This window comes from Accipiter gentilis, chromosome 15, assembly GCF_929443795.1.
Source record: "Accipiter gentilis chromosome 15, bAccGen1.1, whole genome shotgun sequence".
NCBI lineage: Eukaryota > Metazoa > Chordata > Aves > Accipitriformes > Accipitridae > Astur > Astur gentilis.
In genome coordinates, this window is record NC_064894.1 from 21,264,584 (window position 1) to 21,282,428 (window position 17,845).

Genomic DNA, 17,845 nt, shown 5'->3' on the forward strand with positions numbered 1-17,845 from the left:
CCTCTCCCTCTCCCTCTCCTCTCCTCTCCTCTCCTCTCCTCTCCTCGATCTATCTTAGAGGAAGTCTTTGGCAGAAGGAGGTTGATTGAGCCTTGCTGTCCTGCATAACCTCCCACAGAGAAGTGTGTAATGTGGCTTTTCCATGTAAACAGCTGTTGCTGCTGCTGGCGTGCTGCGTAATTGAAAATGGACAATTGTGTGGTCTTTCTGATCACCCATGGGAGACAGTTCGTGGGTGTCAGTGAACACAAGCTGAATGATAGCTGAGGTGTTTCCCCCATGAAGTCACGCATGAAAGCCCCTGAGAATCCCAGTGGTGGAGCTCCGTGCTTCTCCTTAAAAACTGTGCCCCGGACAAGCCAACCTGTGTCAAAAAGAGCTACTCCAGCACCTACTTTGTCAGTGAACTGTCTTTCAGCTCTGTAATTTTCTTTTTTCATTTATGACAGTTACTCTTACCAGAAATGAAGGCTATTAGAAAGGTATCGCTGGTAGATCTTCTATTTTCCAGAGATAAAATACTTATCAGTAGGAGAATATATGTTGCTGTTATCTGAAACAAGAGGTTGCCATCTGTTTCCTTTGGTTCACAGGATCTTCTGTTGTCTTGATATATTCAAAGGGGCAAGTTCAGTCTGTAAGGAATTGGTTTATTATGGTGCAAAAGTAGCTGAATCAGGGTACCTTTGTAAAAGCTTGGTTAGTACTTCAAATGGCTCAGGATAAAAATGGGGGGAAGAGCTCTTGGGCTGTGCTGGAGTAGTAAGCATCCTGGCCAAGTCTGGTCCGGAGAGAAAGCCGTGACGACACCGTGCAACACCACCGTAACGGCACCCTGTGCTCCTCTGTGCCTGGCTGAGATTACAACCAGCTCAAGGGCAGACTTCTTGACCCTATAGATGGCTGTGATAATTTTGGCCAAATTGTTCTGATTTCCCTTGATGTTCAGTATATGAAAGCATTTATAATATTGGCAAATCCCACTCTAAAGGGTAGGTGATAAAATACATTAAACACAAATCTGTGTTATAACTTAGCCTTAAATATAGGTTTAAAGGTAGACAGTCTGATTAAAACTAAAAGGTCATTATTTTACATTGTACAATTTTATTTGTAGCTATAAATCATAACACAATTTGTGGAAGGAAAAAAGTTATTAAACTGGCAATATTTATTCCGTTAAGGTGAATAAAATGCAGCACGTAGTTCTGAGTTATGATAGCTGGGGAAAGGAGCCAAATCACTCTGCTAAAAATTAGTTTGCCAATAATTTTACAGAACGATGACAGCGTGGCTTCAAAAACAAATCCTTTATAGGGTAATGGGATGGCTGCATGACAGACTCTCTGAGCTATGAATTCTCCACAGCTCATGGACCAGGAACTGCTTTAACAATTAGTCTTCAGGGATTTTTTTTTTTTCCAGAAGTTAAACAATGGCTGCTGTCTTAACAGAAAGGTCATGCGGTATCATAGACTGGACATAAGAACTGAAGAATTCTGAGTTTTAAGTCAGAAAGATTCCTGCTAACTTACTGTCTTGATCTGTTTAGGAGGCTTAACTATTCACTGCCCCTGCCTGTGAAGCTGGGGTGGGAATGATGACCACGCAAGGATATCTCTAGCACTTTAGTAATAAGCCTTGGGCTTTTTTTTACATGGCAGAATGCATACATGCCACATTCATAACACACGTTAGAAAAGAGCTTGAAAGAGGCTCGGGAACTCTGCCTGAATTAAAATTTGACCAATGAGCGTAATGACTCGAAAGCAACCCAGCAGACTTTACCACAGTGCTGCATCTTCCTTCTTGCTCGAGACTGTGTTTCTGTGACTGCTGTATTCACACAAAAGCTCCCCGTTTTGTACGCTAGTCATTATTTTGAAACAACACAGAAAAGGGGTATTTCGTGTTCCTTCTTGCTTAGAAGAGGGCTCTTGTTAGAGACCTGCCTTGGTGCAGTACCTTCTGGGTGTGTTTTATCCCTAGCTTGCTGAGCAGAACCTGTCAGGGGCTTACTACAACAGACTGTAAGTAACAAGAACAAAGCAGCAATACTCATTAAGTCTCTAGTCTTAGTTACTTGTTTAATAAAGAGTAGTGCGCTCTTAAACATGCTAAAAAGCTGTCGAGATTTCCAGAGCTTTTCAGCAATGCAGCATTTTTTAAGCTAATAATCTTTTCCAGCCATCTTAGAAGCTTTGCCAATCTGCTGAGCCTGGCTGGCACAGGTCACCAGCTGCCTGAGGACGAAGCTGGTGATCACAGGCAGGCACAGTTCTGCTCTCAGACAGTGAGGAAGTTAGAAATAAGATGAGCCAGTGCTGGTTGTATCTAAGAGTAAGTGTGCAGATGTCTGAGGAAGGTGTTTGCATCTCATATAAACATTGTTCTTATATTTTTGTTGTAGAAGATGATGTGTCAAATGTACAAATAATGTGTGCCTGGTGCCAGAAAGTTGGAATCAAGCGCTATTCCCTGAGTATGGGAAGTGAAGTGAAATGCTTCTGCAGCGAGAAGTGCTTTGCAGCTTGCCGAAGAGCATATTTCAAGAGAAACAAGGTAAGAGAAATAAGGAAAGTCGTAACCTACATAGAAATAGCTTTAATCAGGCCCAGCCTGGGTCTCATGTAGCATCTAATAGAAGCTCTTTTCTTTTGTTTTCTCTGTTTCACCTAGTCCCTCCACTTTCCATCTGTATTGTCTGTTGGCCTGTCAGCCCTTTACTAACCTTGTTTCTTTCAGTTTCCTTCAGCTTGATGCTTGGGTTTTGTGAGAGTCAGGGAATTAAAATACTAATAAGCATTAACATAAGAGTCCCAATTTGGCCTTAGAGTCTCAGCATACTTGCTACATATACATAACTAAGAGGAGGTATCATGGAAATAGAGTAGAGGAGGGTCGTGTATGACAGTGTCACTGAGTCCCATGGCACTCAGATCATGGCCAGTGGGTAAATGCTTTTAGGGCCTAAGCCTAGATCCCATCACGATAGCAGACATCTTCCCACTGCTGCTAGTGAGCTCTAGTTTCAATCTTCTAAAGTGTATCATTACTAATAAATTACCATTGCTGCAAAATTCAGGCACTATACAGTTTTGGGGTTGGGGTAAGCAGCGTTAGAACATCTAGAGTAGCGTGAAAACCCCTCCTACTCCACTTAAATTTAACTCTGTCTAAAATTAGAATGCAATCCTAATATTGAATGTCTACAAAAACTGCTATAATAACTGAAGTACAGTGCCTGAAAATGCCCCCTAGGTTACTTCAGCAGCTGCTTTTCTGCAGCAGAATGTGCGATATGTCATTTAAAGAAAAATAACAAAGGAACACTCCAGCATTTTTAGTTGTTGAAAAAGTAGCTGTGTCCTTTTGGTGCTTAATAGTGTGAGTCTTTGGGTAGCCTTTATTGTCTTAGATATGTTTATTATCCATAAAACCCTTTACATTTTGGTTTTCTAAATGGTGCCATTTTCCCTCATGCTACAGAACATTCAAAGCCTGTCAAGTTCAAACTGAATTCAGGTCTCTAAATCTGGTCTTTTACATCTGTGGTAATAATAAATAAGTACATATGGATCCTACATTCAAGATGCAGTGTTATAGCAAATTACCCTCCTTTATAAATTTAGGTCGCATTATCCTGCCAAAAAAAAAAAAAAAAGAAAAAGAAAAAAAAGGAAAAAAAATGCCTGAAGAATTAGGTTGCAAAAATCAGTAGAGTGGAATTTTAGTGGCAGTCTTGGAGAATCAAGCTCATAATGTCTACTGGAGCAGACAGGCAAGTTAAAGTCACGTGAGTCTTCTGTGAGGAGTGGTGTTTACATCCTTTTTATCTAGAAAAAGTGCAGAGGAGGGAAATACATGCTCCTTAGATGTTCCTCATTTGAAAATAAGTGTAATAAGTGATCATGGATGTACGTGTATGTGCACACATGCACATTCATGCACATGCAGTTCAGTGTGCCTTACAATGTGTAAGACACTCTGGGGTGACAGGATCCAGATCACTCTCAGCTGATGCTGCTGTGGCTTTCAGTCACAAATTTACATGGGTAAGATAATTCATAGTAATGGAGGCATTGTCAGTGATCCTAGTTAGGTGGTCCTGTGTGTCTAGCAGTGATGAGTACCAGATAATTTGGGAAGCCTTTGGGATGCAGATGAAAGAACCAGTTCATGGTGGATTCTGTTTCATCTACAGTCTAGATCCTGGAACAGGAGGTTTAGACCCCTTACTAAATGAAAGTAAATACATGTTAACATAATGCATAGGTGTACTTCAACCTTCTACTAACCCATGAGTAGTAGGATTCAGTAATAGTTTATGGCCATGAATTCAATCAGGCAATATATGAAAAAGTTCCCTTTTACCTGACTTACAATGTATTACCCTTTGTGCTATCCTTGCCCCTGTATTATGAGAAAGGATGAATTAGAGCATCTCATTCACCCTGGTTCCCTTTCCTACACATCTGTTAACTTCTTCTGGAAGCTAAAAGATGCTGAATATTTCCATCCAGAAAGCTCTCTGTATTCATTGTTTTGCATATATCTAAATAACAATAGATGTTCATAATCTTCCTATGCCATCATAACCCAGTGAAGTGTCCTATTCTTCACTGAAGAGGTTGCAAATTAACAAAATGTCATATGGGAGGACTTGGCAAAACATGGTGAGATAACATATAATTGATAACACGTTGGCTGCTGCATTGGCTCCGCTTCAAAGCTAAGCCAGTGAGTCACATTTTCTTCCTCTTTGCACCTGTGGAATCTGGAATTGCACAGGACCTGACCCAGCAGGGGAAATCTGGAGCTGCCCCTTGCATGTATATTTATGGCACTAGATGATCAGAGGACAGAATATTTAGGAAATGCTGCTGTTAAATTAAGACAGGTACAGCAAAATTCAGCAGACCCTCATGCTTCTTGTTTTGCACTTCACCTGTTAGTAATAGACTGGAGTCTTGAGGAACAAGATCAAAGGGACAAGGCTGCAAATAGTTTCAGGTTTAACTGCTGACCTTTAATCTGTTATTACTAGTCCAACAGCGTACCTGTCTTCTCCATGAGTCTAATGCTTATTTATGTATTTGAGAAGTTATGCCACTCTACACTTTCTCATTTTTCAAACAGAAGAGTAAAATAGTCACGTTTCACCTGCCTTATGTATGTTTTAAACAGCCAATCTCTGCCACAATATAGTGTTGTGTTACGTTAAATATGTACAGCTGCTGCATTTCTGGGAGCTGATAGGACTTTGTGGTCACTTCACGTAAGGCTTGAATTTCCTAATGGATTGTGTTAAGCACTCTTCCCTCCCTCCCCTAGATAAGAAGTGCTGTAATAAGCGCTTGCTTAAAATGATAGGACTGTTTAAACAGTAAAGAATAAGTCATCACTAATGTCTCAAAAAGGCACTAAGTAATGCTGCAAATTATCCATCCCTGAATGCCAGTTGCTGTGTTCAGAATTAGGACTTTTGTCGTCATCCTAATAACAAAATCTTCTCCCATACAGAGGGCAAATGCACGCTGAAGCGATGCACGCCCACAGATTCCCAGCTGGGAGAAGGCTTGGCACGAGACCGCCTTGAAGTGCCCTCGGAGAGCAACGAAAGGGCCCCCAAAAGCCCCAGGTTAGCTGGGCACTGACTGCTCCCAACCTCTAACTCCTTCCCAGCCCTCTTGCACAGTAGGTTTAGCAAGAGTAGCAACGCACTGGAATAAGCTGGTACCTTGCTGGCCTCAGGGGTGTTTGAACCCAAGCAGTTTAGTCGGAGGTGCACATCGGTCCATCCTGCCCTTGCCCCAGCGGAGTTGTGCCCATTTGTGCTCCAGAAGCTATGCCCCTGCGCCCGCTGCATCCGTACGTAGCCAAGGGTCGTCAGGGAGCTCATGGCTGGGATGGGGAGTTTGTAAGGAAAAAGACTTGTGCAACTGTAAGTTGCTCTTCTCATAAGAAATGCAAATTTTGCCCCAGGTATCCTGCAGTCATGACCATTTAAAATTATCTATATTAGCAATCATGCCTTGCAAGAATAGAAATGTGTATGTTTTGAAATTGTAATGGGTTTCCTCACAGACCGTAATTTTATCTAAATTAACAGAACTAAATGAAGAAAAAGTTGAGGGTTTTACCCCATTAGGCAAAAAGGAAAGTATTTAGACTAGATCTGATTTAGAAAAAAACCTAAAAATACCACCACCACTCCCAGACAAAAATAACCTGCTCCTGTTTGGTCTAGGATGCATAGTCAAATACGCATAATGAACTACTGTATAAAGATAACCTGTTCTGCATAATAATACCAATTAAAAGGAAACTTTGCAGGAAGAGGGAGCGTTTCATACTAATGTTTGTAATTGAAGATTTAAGATTTGGAGCTGTTCTGATGCTCCCTTCTTTAGAGATTCAATTTTATAGGCCAACTAATATAAAGTTAAGTACCAAAGAGGCACATAAGGGCAAAAAGCACTAGACCACCAAGTTTCAGAATATGAAATTTAAAGGGAACGATTGGATTCATAATTGGATCCAGTGAGTTTGAAGCCTGAAAAGATTAATTTTGAAATTAAGTTTATTGACTCAATGGGTCAGAAAACAAATTTATTATGACCAAATAGCCAAACCTAGAATGAGGACTGAATTCATAGGGGTTATAAGCTCTGTTCACAGATATATTAAAGGATAATTTACTTGATTTGACTACAACATCGGAGACGAAGTGACTGCAAGGTTGTCAGCCAGTATTTTATACTTGACCTTGTTCCTGTTTCGCACTGCCTCCCAATCAGGAAAAAAGATGATAGATGTTTTTGTTTACAGTGCGGTCAAATTTCATTTACACTAATAAACAAAAAGGCATAAATCAAAAAGTAAAAGTAAACTTCTGCTTAGCAGCATGAAGATGTAAATGATGATGCTCTTTTCTCCCCATGCGGGATGGTGATGGGCAGCACTGTGTGTGAGTCAGTAGCGCAGACAGGCAGTGGTGTGTTTTACTCTCTTTTATCTCATCTGCATAGCAAAAATGAATGTGAACAATCAAATGGGGCTATAAGAAGTCGTACGCATTTATTTAGTCTTGAGTTCTATTGCATTAGACAATTCCTTACATTTCCAAATTATATTTAAAGATGATAAAGTGCACACAACACCATAAAGCCTTAGTACTCCTGCCTGAGTAGTTTTTTGGTTAATTAATGTATATCACTATGTGATTAATATAGACATGTATATACAAACACATACTAAAAACTGGGAGTAAACAGAAACTATCATTCCCCAAAATAATTACTGAGGGTTGTCAGAGAAAGTTCTCTTGATTTCAGGCTTAATTGTGCAGCCTAACAGTGCATAAGAAACACTTAACAATCTCCCTGTTAAGTCAATGAGTAATGGCAAAAAAAGTATGTTACTTTCTTCTCTTCCTTATGCATCTGCAAAATTTAATTTGTAAAATTATCATCATTCATGGAAATTTGGAAAATTGCTTAAAGCAACTTGATGCAAATAATGCCCCTGACAAAACAAACAAACAAAAAGCTTAGCTGCTACATGTTCCATTAGAGTCCCTTTCCATAATAAGTTTTGAAACACATGGGGCTCTGAATAGAAAACCTATTTCTCCTAGAGATTTAACTTGCATTAATTAGGTGTGCAGAAAGGTCAGTGTAGAGCAGGTGTCCTACCTGGTTTGCGTGAAATCATCCGTATTTGGTTCTGCGGAGCTGTTAAGAGAAGTGGGATTTAATAAACGGTTCCCGAAGTTGCTTCTTCTGCTGTGGGTTTGTGTAGAATGTGCGTGTGCATATTTATGTGTGCTTGTGAGTGTATGTGCACATCTGCACGTGTGCATACGCGTATTTGCCACAGCAGCCAATTAATAAGGTTTCTTGCAAATGCTTGAAGGTAGAAGGGGAAAAGGCGACAAACATCTCCATAGCTATGATTGCTATGTTGAAATATAAATGAGTGCTGATGAGTGAATGCAGATGAGACGCTGAGTCTGCAGAGGAAATATTTCAACTGTGGGGCACAGTTGCAAACTTCTTTGAGGAGCTATCTGGAGAAGGAGGGGGAAGGAAAATATCCGCCCTCAGAGGATGTTTTTGAAGTTTGTGGAGGATAGAAAGCCGCAGACAGTGACCAAAAGTCTGGAACAGATACTGAGATATAAAGTAAATCCTGAGTTGTGAAAGAGATGGGTGGCATCAGTCGGAAAGAAGAAGAGTTGGCATCGTTCTCTAGCTGTCATCAGCTGGCCTTTTTACTTACTGGATTCTAAACCCAGAAATCTCATAAAACTCCTTCCCTAAACCAGAGCTAGGATTTTTCACGATTAGAAGAGGCAAATGAAATTCCAAATTAACCTACTGAGACCATCAGTCAGAATATCTCACTGCTCACCCACGGCAAAGCAAAACGTATTAACATTGCTAACGATGAAATGCATCAGCACCTGACTGATGCCACCAATGCCTTAATGAAGGGATCTGGCAAACCCAGCGTGCTTGTCAGTGTGCAAACTCAATGGACATTTTACTGTCCATCTGCTGCCATTTAATACTATAAATTTGAATCAAATTCCCATTGTCTGAATTACTAGCAGGTATCCAATCCAATTAAAAGGCGTGTTCACTTTTAATTTTAACCACCATGTCACATTACATCAGTCGTGTTGCATTCTGGCTACTTTGGTTATATCAAGATGAATATGCTAATTACAGCTTGAGAATCTGCTGCCTCTTGGACAGCAGGCGTTTGATTGAAACGAAGCGACCAGTTTACATGAGGTGTCCTTGCATCAGTTCTGGACAGCTTCAGCGATTGCATCTCTCCTTCTTGCCAGAAGTAGGTTTTGTTTACATACAGATGTTACAACAAAACACCACTAATTGCGTTAGGACTTGACTAGAAATGCTTTTAAGATTTTTGCGCACTCGGTGTATGCAGTTTAGAGCGATGATTTGGATTTAAATAGATGTCGTGACACCTTGATATTGGAGATGTGGAAGGAGTTGCTGCCTGCCAGAGTGACTGAGGAAGAAAGGTGGCCAGCAGCTATTTTTCTGGAGGTTACTAAGGTGCTTTACTGAAGTCTTAAATCACTTAGGAAGAATTTTTGGAGGGGAGAGGGGGACACTAGGGGAAAACCAGACATTTTGCTCCATTAAAAAGTTTGGCAAGATAGACTTCGTGTTCTGTGTTTTTATCACCAAGGGATTTTTGATTAAAGAGTTTAGATGCATAACAATGATGCATTCAGAAAATGAGCAGATATAATACACGTGGGTGCTAACTTTACCTCTGAACCCCTTTGGCTCCAACCTATGTGAGCTAGGCAATCGCTCAATAAAATATTGCTTTCCCCTATGTTCCAGGTTCAGGTTCAGGTTACATTAGATTAGCCCCTTTTGCCTTGGCCTTGTACGAAATTAGGAACCTTCCGGCTTTTTTCCATGCAATGAACACAGAATGAGCATGGAGAACAGTCTTTATTCTGATGAAAAATTAGGGTAGATCTCCAAAGTGTGTCTAACTTAACAGAGATTATATTTGATGCCACTTTTCCCTTTCCTAATGAACACATCAATCATTAATACTAATACAAGCTGGGCAAATAATGAAATGCATATTAAATAATATGTTTGTTCAAAAATATCATGACATCTGAATAAATTATTGCCTTAATGCATCTGTTCATTTATCAGTCAGCTCATTAACTTAGGGAAATATTGAAAAAGGAGCTTGAGTATTTTTTTCACTCTATATATTTTTATTTAAAAAACAAAATTAAGCAAATATGGTTTTCAAGAATATGTTTGGATTAGGAACAATTTTGTGAACGACACTGTCCGTACACACTCGGACATATAGAAATATAGAATATTACAGTTAGCCATGTAGTTGAAGGGGGTGAAATTCTGCCCAGGCAGGGGACCACGGTGGGCAGCAGTGGAAAAACCTGAGGGGCCCAACTGGAGGTGGAAAGTCATTTCTAGTCCTAAAGTTTCTTGGGAGCACACGTTGCTGTCACACTTGGCTAGTGGCAAATTAGTTTGTGCAGGTGAGGTGGCAGTTCAGTGGAGTTGCGGCATTTCTTGTCAGCTGATGGTCTGTATTTAATTGCTCTTGTTCCCCCGAAGCAGTGACTTCCCTCTCCATCATGCATAGAAATCTTGGGACAAATTCAAGGATGAAACTGAGTCAGACCAAGGGAGTAAATCACGTTGTATATCTTTTGGCCCCTTCTAGGTAGGAAAGTTTCATCCCTTTTAGGTTTGTTTGCAATCATTTGCTGGTTTATGGGAAGACTGAAGATACCCTTACACACATTAACCTTGAATCTGGCCTCGGGAGTCTAAATGAGGCTAGGAGAGGCCAAATGGATATAACTTATAAGCTGCCGGATGAACAGGAAAATCTACTACCGGGAATTGTTAGTTAAAGTCAGCTTCTCGCCGTATATCAAGCCATGCTTGATGCACAAGTGTTAAATTTGCTGGAAGAACGAGGTGGGTTTTATAGGGCAAAAGTCTGAAAATGTCAAATATCTTCCCTGTAGAAAATCGTTTCTGCAGTAATAACAGACTGTGTGCTGGCCAGCTAAGTTCAGTGGCAGGCTGCGCTCTGTCAAAAACCCAAGCATTTACAACTCCCGCATTTGAATTTAAATTGGGCTGAAAGTAAACATATGTTGCAAGTTGTCAGCCTGGATGCAATTTTGTATCTAAAGTAAATGTACTCATCTGTTTAATAATTTTTAGGAGCAGTCATAAAGTATCTGACGGTTTGGTGGGGGGGGTGGGAGGTGGTGCATGGCTTCGGGTGGTTTGGGTTTATTTAACCTCCTGCCCCAGAATCAAGAGGCCAGACTCTGCCTCCGTTGCACGGACGGGCTGGTGGAGATGCTGGGGCAGGAGCCAGCTCTTTCGACTGGCACGCACGGGCTGAACTGGGGGACGCGTGGCTCCAGTGGTCTCCGTTTACTTCAAAAGCAGAGCAGAGCGTCTCTCTGGCACTTACCCAGGCTTTGTACGGGGAAGGATCTTCGGTGGCGTATGACAGCTCAGTGCAGCTTTACTGGGGAGTGTGTGAGACCATCAAGGTCTCAGCCTTTGCCCATCAGCACTGCCGGGATGCAGGGATTTTCCCCGCGTCGCACCGATGGATGCAGCGGTGCAGCGTCCCGTACGCCTGTGGCCCTTCCTTCCCCTGAAATTCTGACTGCCAAATGAAAGGGGAAACCCGTTGAGTTAGAAATCAAACAACAACTCAGTCTCAATTACTCTTATTATTTTTAATTTAGCCCCTAGGCTTTCACATTCGCGGTGCAGAGCGCTGCTAAATCAGGTGGAAGAGAGCTCCGAGTACTAAATATAAGTCTTAAAAGCTTAATCTAAAGATTTAAATGGAACATTGACATTTAGATATTTATGAGGAGGTAGGTTTGAATAATTTCATGGTGTAGTAGTAGTAGTAATAGTCAACTTTGGCCATTGTCAAATGGTTCAGTCTCATGCCTCCATTTGCAGAAGCAATTTATCAATATCAGCGCCTTGATAAGGCAATTCCCCACTGAGTTTCATCTAATGCACAGGCATTGAAATAACAGGTAGCCATACTCCTAACTTCAGTGTTGGAAGATGGTAACTTCATCCTAAAGAAAGGAAGAACCAGGAGCGCTGAAAGAGAAGGCTTTAAAATACCAAGGAAAAGGGTTAACCAAGAGGAAGTTTAAAAAAAGGGAAAAAAAAGAAGCATTGAATCACTCTGGAGGCTATTTAAGAACACCATATTAGATGCACAGATGGTACGTATACCTCTGAGCAAGGAAAAAGTAGAAAGGGGAGAGTAAATCTGGCATAGTTAAGTGAAGAAGTGCATAAGCTTAAAGGGACACTGTCAACTTAAAAATCACACTTTTATTGGAAAATTTGTTACCTACTACTGTTACAAACAACACCTATGATTACTGTAACGGAAAGAGGAGACAAAAAAACTCCCTCTGCTTTTTGGTGTGGTTCCTTTGGGCCTGATCCAGATTCCATCGATGTCAGTGGGTGACGTTCCATCGCTTGTAGTGAGCTCCGGATCAGGTCCTGTGCATATTTGCCTGTACATGGTGTATGGGCAGTTCCATTATTTTGCATGCGGTCTGTTTTCTTATTGTTTCTGTGGTTTTTCACACAGCAAGAGAGAAAAAACCATTTTTTTCCAAATTGGAAGCATGCTTGTTAAACTATGGAAATGCCATCGAGGTCCCAGGCACACTTGTACCAGAAATACCAAATGTTTTGCTTTTTTAAGAGAAAACTCATCCTTCAAAAAAATTTGAAAATGCGATCAAGTCAGTTATAACCAAAGGTCCGTGAGATAAAGTGCAGGAGTAAAAGGACAAGGAAATAATCTGAAAGGCGTATGTACAAGGCACTGTATAAGGTGTAGGAAAAGTGTCTCTGTAGAAAACAAAAAACCACCTGTAAGTCCCCCGCACCTGTAGGTCACCCAGCTGTGACTCCGTCCCCTTCTGAAAAAGCAGAACAGCAGAAAAATTAAATTAAATTTTCTGCGTCCATCTTCACCGCAGAGGATGATGAGGAAATTCCTGTTCCAAGGACACTTTTCACAGGAAATCAGAGTGTGGCCTTATAACAGAAATTGAAGTCTCTTAAGAGGAAGTTATGGAGCAACTTCAGCAACTCGAGAGCAGTAAATCACCAGGAGCAGATGGTACTCAGCCGAGTGTTCCTAAGGAAATAAAAGTGTGAAGCAGCAGAGATATTGACAAGGATCTGCAATATATCATTAAAACCAGCAACTGTTCCTGAAAATTTGGAAGTCATTTGTATGGTGTTTAAAAGAAAAAAAAAAAAAAGAGATAAGTAGGTTGCTTTCTTCTTGAGCATAGGAAATGAAGCTGAGAGTTCCAAAGTAATTTTTATTTGATTTGCTTAATGGCAGAATAAAGTAACTTTCAGTTAGGTATGACCTGGCAGGTTGTAACATTATAAAGAACAGCTGGGATATAATTTTTATACGTAACAGCTTTTAGACAAAGATATTTAGGTGAACATAGTTTATTTGGACTCAGGATCAGGTTTGCTGGATAAGGTTGTTTATTTTTGATGTGTTATTTGATGTCTCTGGGTAGTTTGATGCCCTCCATAGAAACAATGAATGCTTTTTGGCACAGCAGCGTACCTTGGTCCACGTTTTCATATGAAGTTGGACATTTAAATAAGAAGCTGACTGCATTCCAAAGGACCCAAGTTTACTGCCAACACAAAAATTGCTTTATAATGCTGAGGAATGTTTTTCTATGTGCTACAAAAGTTTTAATTCAATTTGCTAGAGAAAAAAAAAATGTTTTTAGAAAAAAGTTGAATTGTTCAACAAAAAGCAGATACTTTGATGCACAAACCCACTCAAGCAAATCCCCATTTTCTGCAGTTATACCATATGGACAAGGAGTAACAGAGGAGTACAGAGGTTTTGCCAAGCAAACACAGCTAGTATGTACACACATGCATGGAAATCAGCCGAGGGAGGGAAATTAGAAGTTCTAATGGATTTGGAATTTAGTAAAGCACTTGAAATAGCATCTCATGAAATCTTACCCACAGATTAATTCAAATTACTTTGGATATGAATGCTGTCAAGTGGCCTGAAAACGAGCTCAAGGAATAAAGTAAAGGGTGGTGACAAAGAGCAGCATATCAGGTTGTGGATAGAGAAGTGCCAGAGGGACTTCGTGAGGTTGGTCTTGTTTCATATTTCATTAATGATCTCCAGGAGAGAACAGAGAGCAAGTTCACAAACTCTGCAGATGATACTAAACGAGGAGGCGTTGCAGATACTAGACAGGACAGAAAATAATTCTCTGGAGGAATTAGAAATAATGGAAAAAAACCAACTAAATTACTTGTACTTTGACAAAAGTGAGTTAATATGTCCAGGGAAAAGAAAACCAACCTGAAAAAAATATTTTAGTGGAATGAGTGAAGCTGGACAGAGGCTGAAGCTGAGGATACGTGAGGGCAATAAGTTGGACCGTGCAGATGTAATGGTAGTTAAATGGCCATAGCTAGTGTCTGGAGCATGGGGGTGTTGAGGAGGATAGATGGGTGGTTGCTGAAACATGGATAGAGGAAGGAGTGGCAAGATTTGGAGGGAGTTTGGACACGCAGCCTTAAGGGATGAGCAGAGTCAAAGATGACCTAGGGAATACAAAGGTGTTAAGCCTTTGGAGAAGGAAGAGAAGGCTGGAAAGAAGTTAGTCTTTTGCAATTTCAGTATATAATACTTTGATGCGTTAGCACTTGGAACTGTGGCCCAAAATGAGCTGCTTTGCTTGGGACGGACTAAGCTGGGATGAGCAAAAACTAGTAAATACCGAAGCTGGCACTGGCAGAAGGAACGCATATGCTATCTTCTGTGTATTTTCTGTCTCTGACTTCTGCAGAAATGAAAGGATAGCATACTCGGATTCAGCAGGCACAATTACACTGCCCATTTTTAGACTGTACTATCACAAATAGTAGTTAAAGGCCTGAGCCACAAGCCACTGAAATAAACAGGAGCGCTCTGTCTGGAGTAGCAGTTGAACTGGGTCTGAAATTAAACAGTATAGTTGTATAGGTTTGATATAACTGATGATTATTAGCAAAATATATAGCTAAGCCAAGTAAAAGAGCAACGGAAACCAAGCCTCATTCATCAGAGATATTGCCTGCCAGTGTATGCCCCAGATGCATCTTATAACTGTGTAGATTGTAGGATATTTTTCACTCCTTCCTTCAGGTATTGGCTATTGTCAGCTGCAATTTGCCAGATGAGATGAACAAATGGGCTGATCACTATGGCGAGACCCATCTTCCTAATCAGAGCGGTTGCACTGATGGCATAGCAAGCGTGAAGGGCTCCATGACATCATCCAAATCTAAATTGACGTGCCCCATTTGGTCAGCCAAATACATAACTGGTGTAAGCAGGCACAGCTTTATTAAAATCAATGGGGCTACTTACATAAGCTGTAATTTTGGCCCACTGTAGGAATTGCAATAGCTCCATTTAGTTCTTACTGGGTCTGGAGAAGCAATAGGTTTGCTATAGTGTCACTGGAAAGGTTTTTTTTTTTATTATTATCATTAAAATGAAAATATTTTGTCTCACTTTCAATCATCCTCAAATCTCTCAAAAAAATTTTCAACATTCGTAATGCAGTTATCAGTGTCACCACACTAGTCTTTTGAAGTATTTTGAAAATGCCAATATTTTCTAGTAATTACTGTTGATGAAAATATGGAAAGTGTAGAAGACTTTTTATAAATAGGTTGTGTTCACAATAAAAGGTTGTGTTCAGTCTCACGTAGTAAGGGCTATTTTTAAAGAAGTGTCATGTAAAACTCTAATTCATTATATCTGGACATTTCGGTATAAAATGTAATGTGTAGCACCTTCACTGTGCCTAGCTTTTCTGAAGAACACAACTAGAGATATTAGAGCATGTTGCATAGTTTGTAAGATGTTTCCTAAAATTGGTTTCCTAAAGACAGCTAATCACAAATGTGGTTATTTTGAGCTTTTTGTTCCTTCAGCCTTGAACTTAGATTTGAGTAACTCAATATAAATTGCAGAACAGAATATGCAATAAGGTACTGACCACCAGTTTCAAAACGAAGGAGGTATTTTGGTCTTGTGGATGTCAGGGACAATATTTGCACTGATGTCAGTAGGATGAGAACTGAATCCCAAGCTACAAGCCAACGGTGGCATTTCAACAGGAAAAATGAGGAATTAGATATTTGTCTGTGTACTTTGTGATCTACAACTATCAGGTTTTGCTGATAAAGCTGTATAAGGTATTTTAATTTTAACCTAATTTATATTAAATCAGATAAAGGCCAGGTCTGCCACACTTAAGCTGGATAGCTCTTTATTCTCCAGTAGCCCAGGGCAGGGAGGTAATGCACATTTCTCCTCCTTCACCATTCTGCCTCGTCCTTTCCCTTGCTTTATTAAGTGGAACCTTTCTAGCCTTTGCAAAACAGCTGCCAAACTTTCGACCTCTCTCTGGCTATGCCTTCCTACACTTCCTAACACGTTTCTGCCTTTTCACTGGTGAGGTTAGGATAAGGTATGGCATTTACTGTTCCGTGTTGTGTTCTGTATTTGCGGCATGTCTTGTGTTGTCTTACGGATGTTTTCTTAGGTTGGTTTTTTTGGTGAAAGGTACCGGGGAGGTTCTCGGTTGTTTTTTGTTTGTGCCCTTAATGGGGTTTAACTTACCACCCCATTAAACAGTCATTTCTTATGTGCAATTGTGATTACTGGAATGTAGGTTGGTATTATTATTCAACTTTCTATTCGTACTGTTACATTAATCATGTGGGGAGATGCGGGTGTAAGTTTGGATCCAGCAGGATGACAACTTCTTGTTCGTGGTGATCCGAAATTCAACCCGTGAAGCAAAGAATGACTTTTACAAGTCATTTTCGTGTTTGCCAATTTTGAAGGCAGGCCTGTGCCATTTTGCAGTACTCCGTGCTAATTGTGACCCGTGCGGATTTAGGGATTTCATGAATAATACGAGAGATGCAGGAGCAGTTGGAAAAAACCAGTTTCACACGTTGTTTGTGTCAGGGCTCAGTAATGGATTTACCCTCGAACGCAGCCACCGCTAAGAAGACATTCTGGTTTCCAGGGCCTCACACTGCGCACACAGGAGTCATTTCAGTTTTGCACACGCGGCTCTCTAGCTGCTCTCCCTTTGTTTCCAAATAGCGCGTGCTCTGCTGTGTACATGTGCCTTCACATATTCTTACAGGAAATCTACTTTCACGCCCAAGAGGAAGAAAGTCTAGCACGTTTTCTGCAAATAAGCGTGTTCCTTCGGGAAGCGTGCTTGCAGAGGAGGAAAGAGGACAGTACAGCTGTAAACATTCTGCTCGGAGATAATCAGCGCCCCAGCAGGAGCACCTTCCCCGCACAGCTGTACAATTCCCTTTGCTCTCTAGAAGGCACTGCACCCTACGTGCAGTTTCCAAGCTACATTTAACACAATTGCCCATCAGCACTTAGGAAGCAGTTACCACAGAAACCCAGCAGAGACCAATTAGTCACATGATTAAATTAATTAAAATAACCCAGGGTATCTGCCATCTTGCTTCTTTCTGCTACGCATAGCGCATGACCCAGGCGGAGCTGTAATTGGGTAGCATTATTGTGCCTTTTAATCCTAGAATCTTCTTCATACTGTACTGGAGGTGGTCTTTGATTTTTCCTTTTCCACTGGTCTGTGCAAATCCCTTCCCAGAGATCCACGTTATTCCCTTGCCGCAGAGATGCATTATTCCTTTTCTGGAGATCTGTGTTATTGCACAAAAACATTCTCCAGCCCCCTCAATAAGCCAAGTAGTATCAAATTTACAAAACATCAGATTTAACAACAGCGAGATTTGTTATGTTTGGGATAAGAGGATTTGGAAACATTTTCAATTGCACAGCTAAGACTTCTGGAGGTCTTTAATGACAGCTCTAACAATACTTGCCAGAGAGAGCTCTGTAATATGTATTAGCACTTGACCTGAGAATTGTAAAGCACTAAGAAGAGACTGTATGTTGTGTCTTCATTTCCCAAGTAATACTGTTCCTGCAGTGGGGCGCGTTTAAGTGGAACAAGCTGTCTGCCTTGTAAGACTGCTTCCTGGGAAAGGCAGGCAGTTAGGTTTCCTTGCTCGTTTTTAAAACCTAGAAATGCACAGTCATATTCTGACTTAGTAATTCAGTCCTTTGTCCTTGGTCCTTTGGCTGTCCTGATAATGGCATCCCCTGA

At 40.7% G+C, this 17,845-nt stretch overlaps 1 protein-coding gene across 2 annotated transcripts in view; it reads left to right on the top strand.

The window, feature by feature from the left end:
* Positions 1-17,845, top strand: part of SOBP (sine oculis binding protein homolog) — a 117,277-nt gene that overhangs the window by 23,841 nt on the left and 75,591 nt on the right. For both annotated transcript variants that reach the window (XM_049818027.1, XM_049818026.1), the window contains exon 4: positions 2,411-2,562. In XM_049818027.1, coding sequence (XP_049673984.1) covers positions 2,411-2,562 — 152 coding nt within the window. The remainder of the gene's footprint in view (positions 1-2,410; positions 2,563-17,845) is intronic.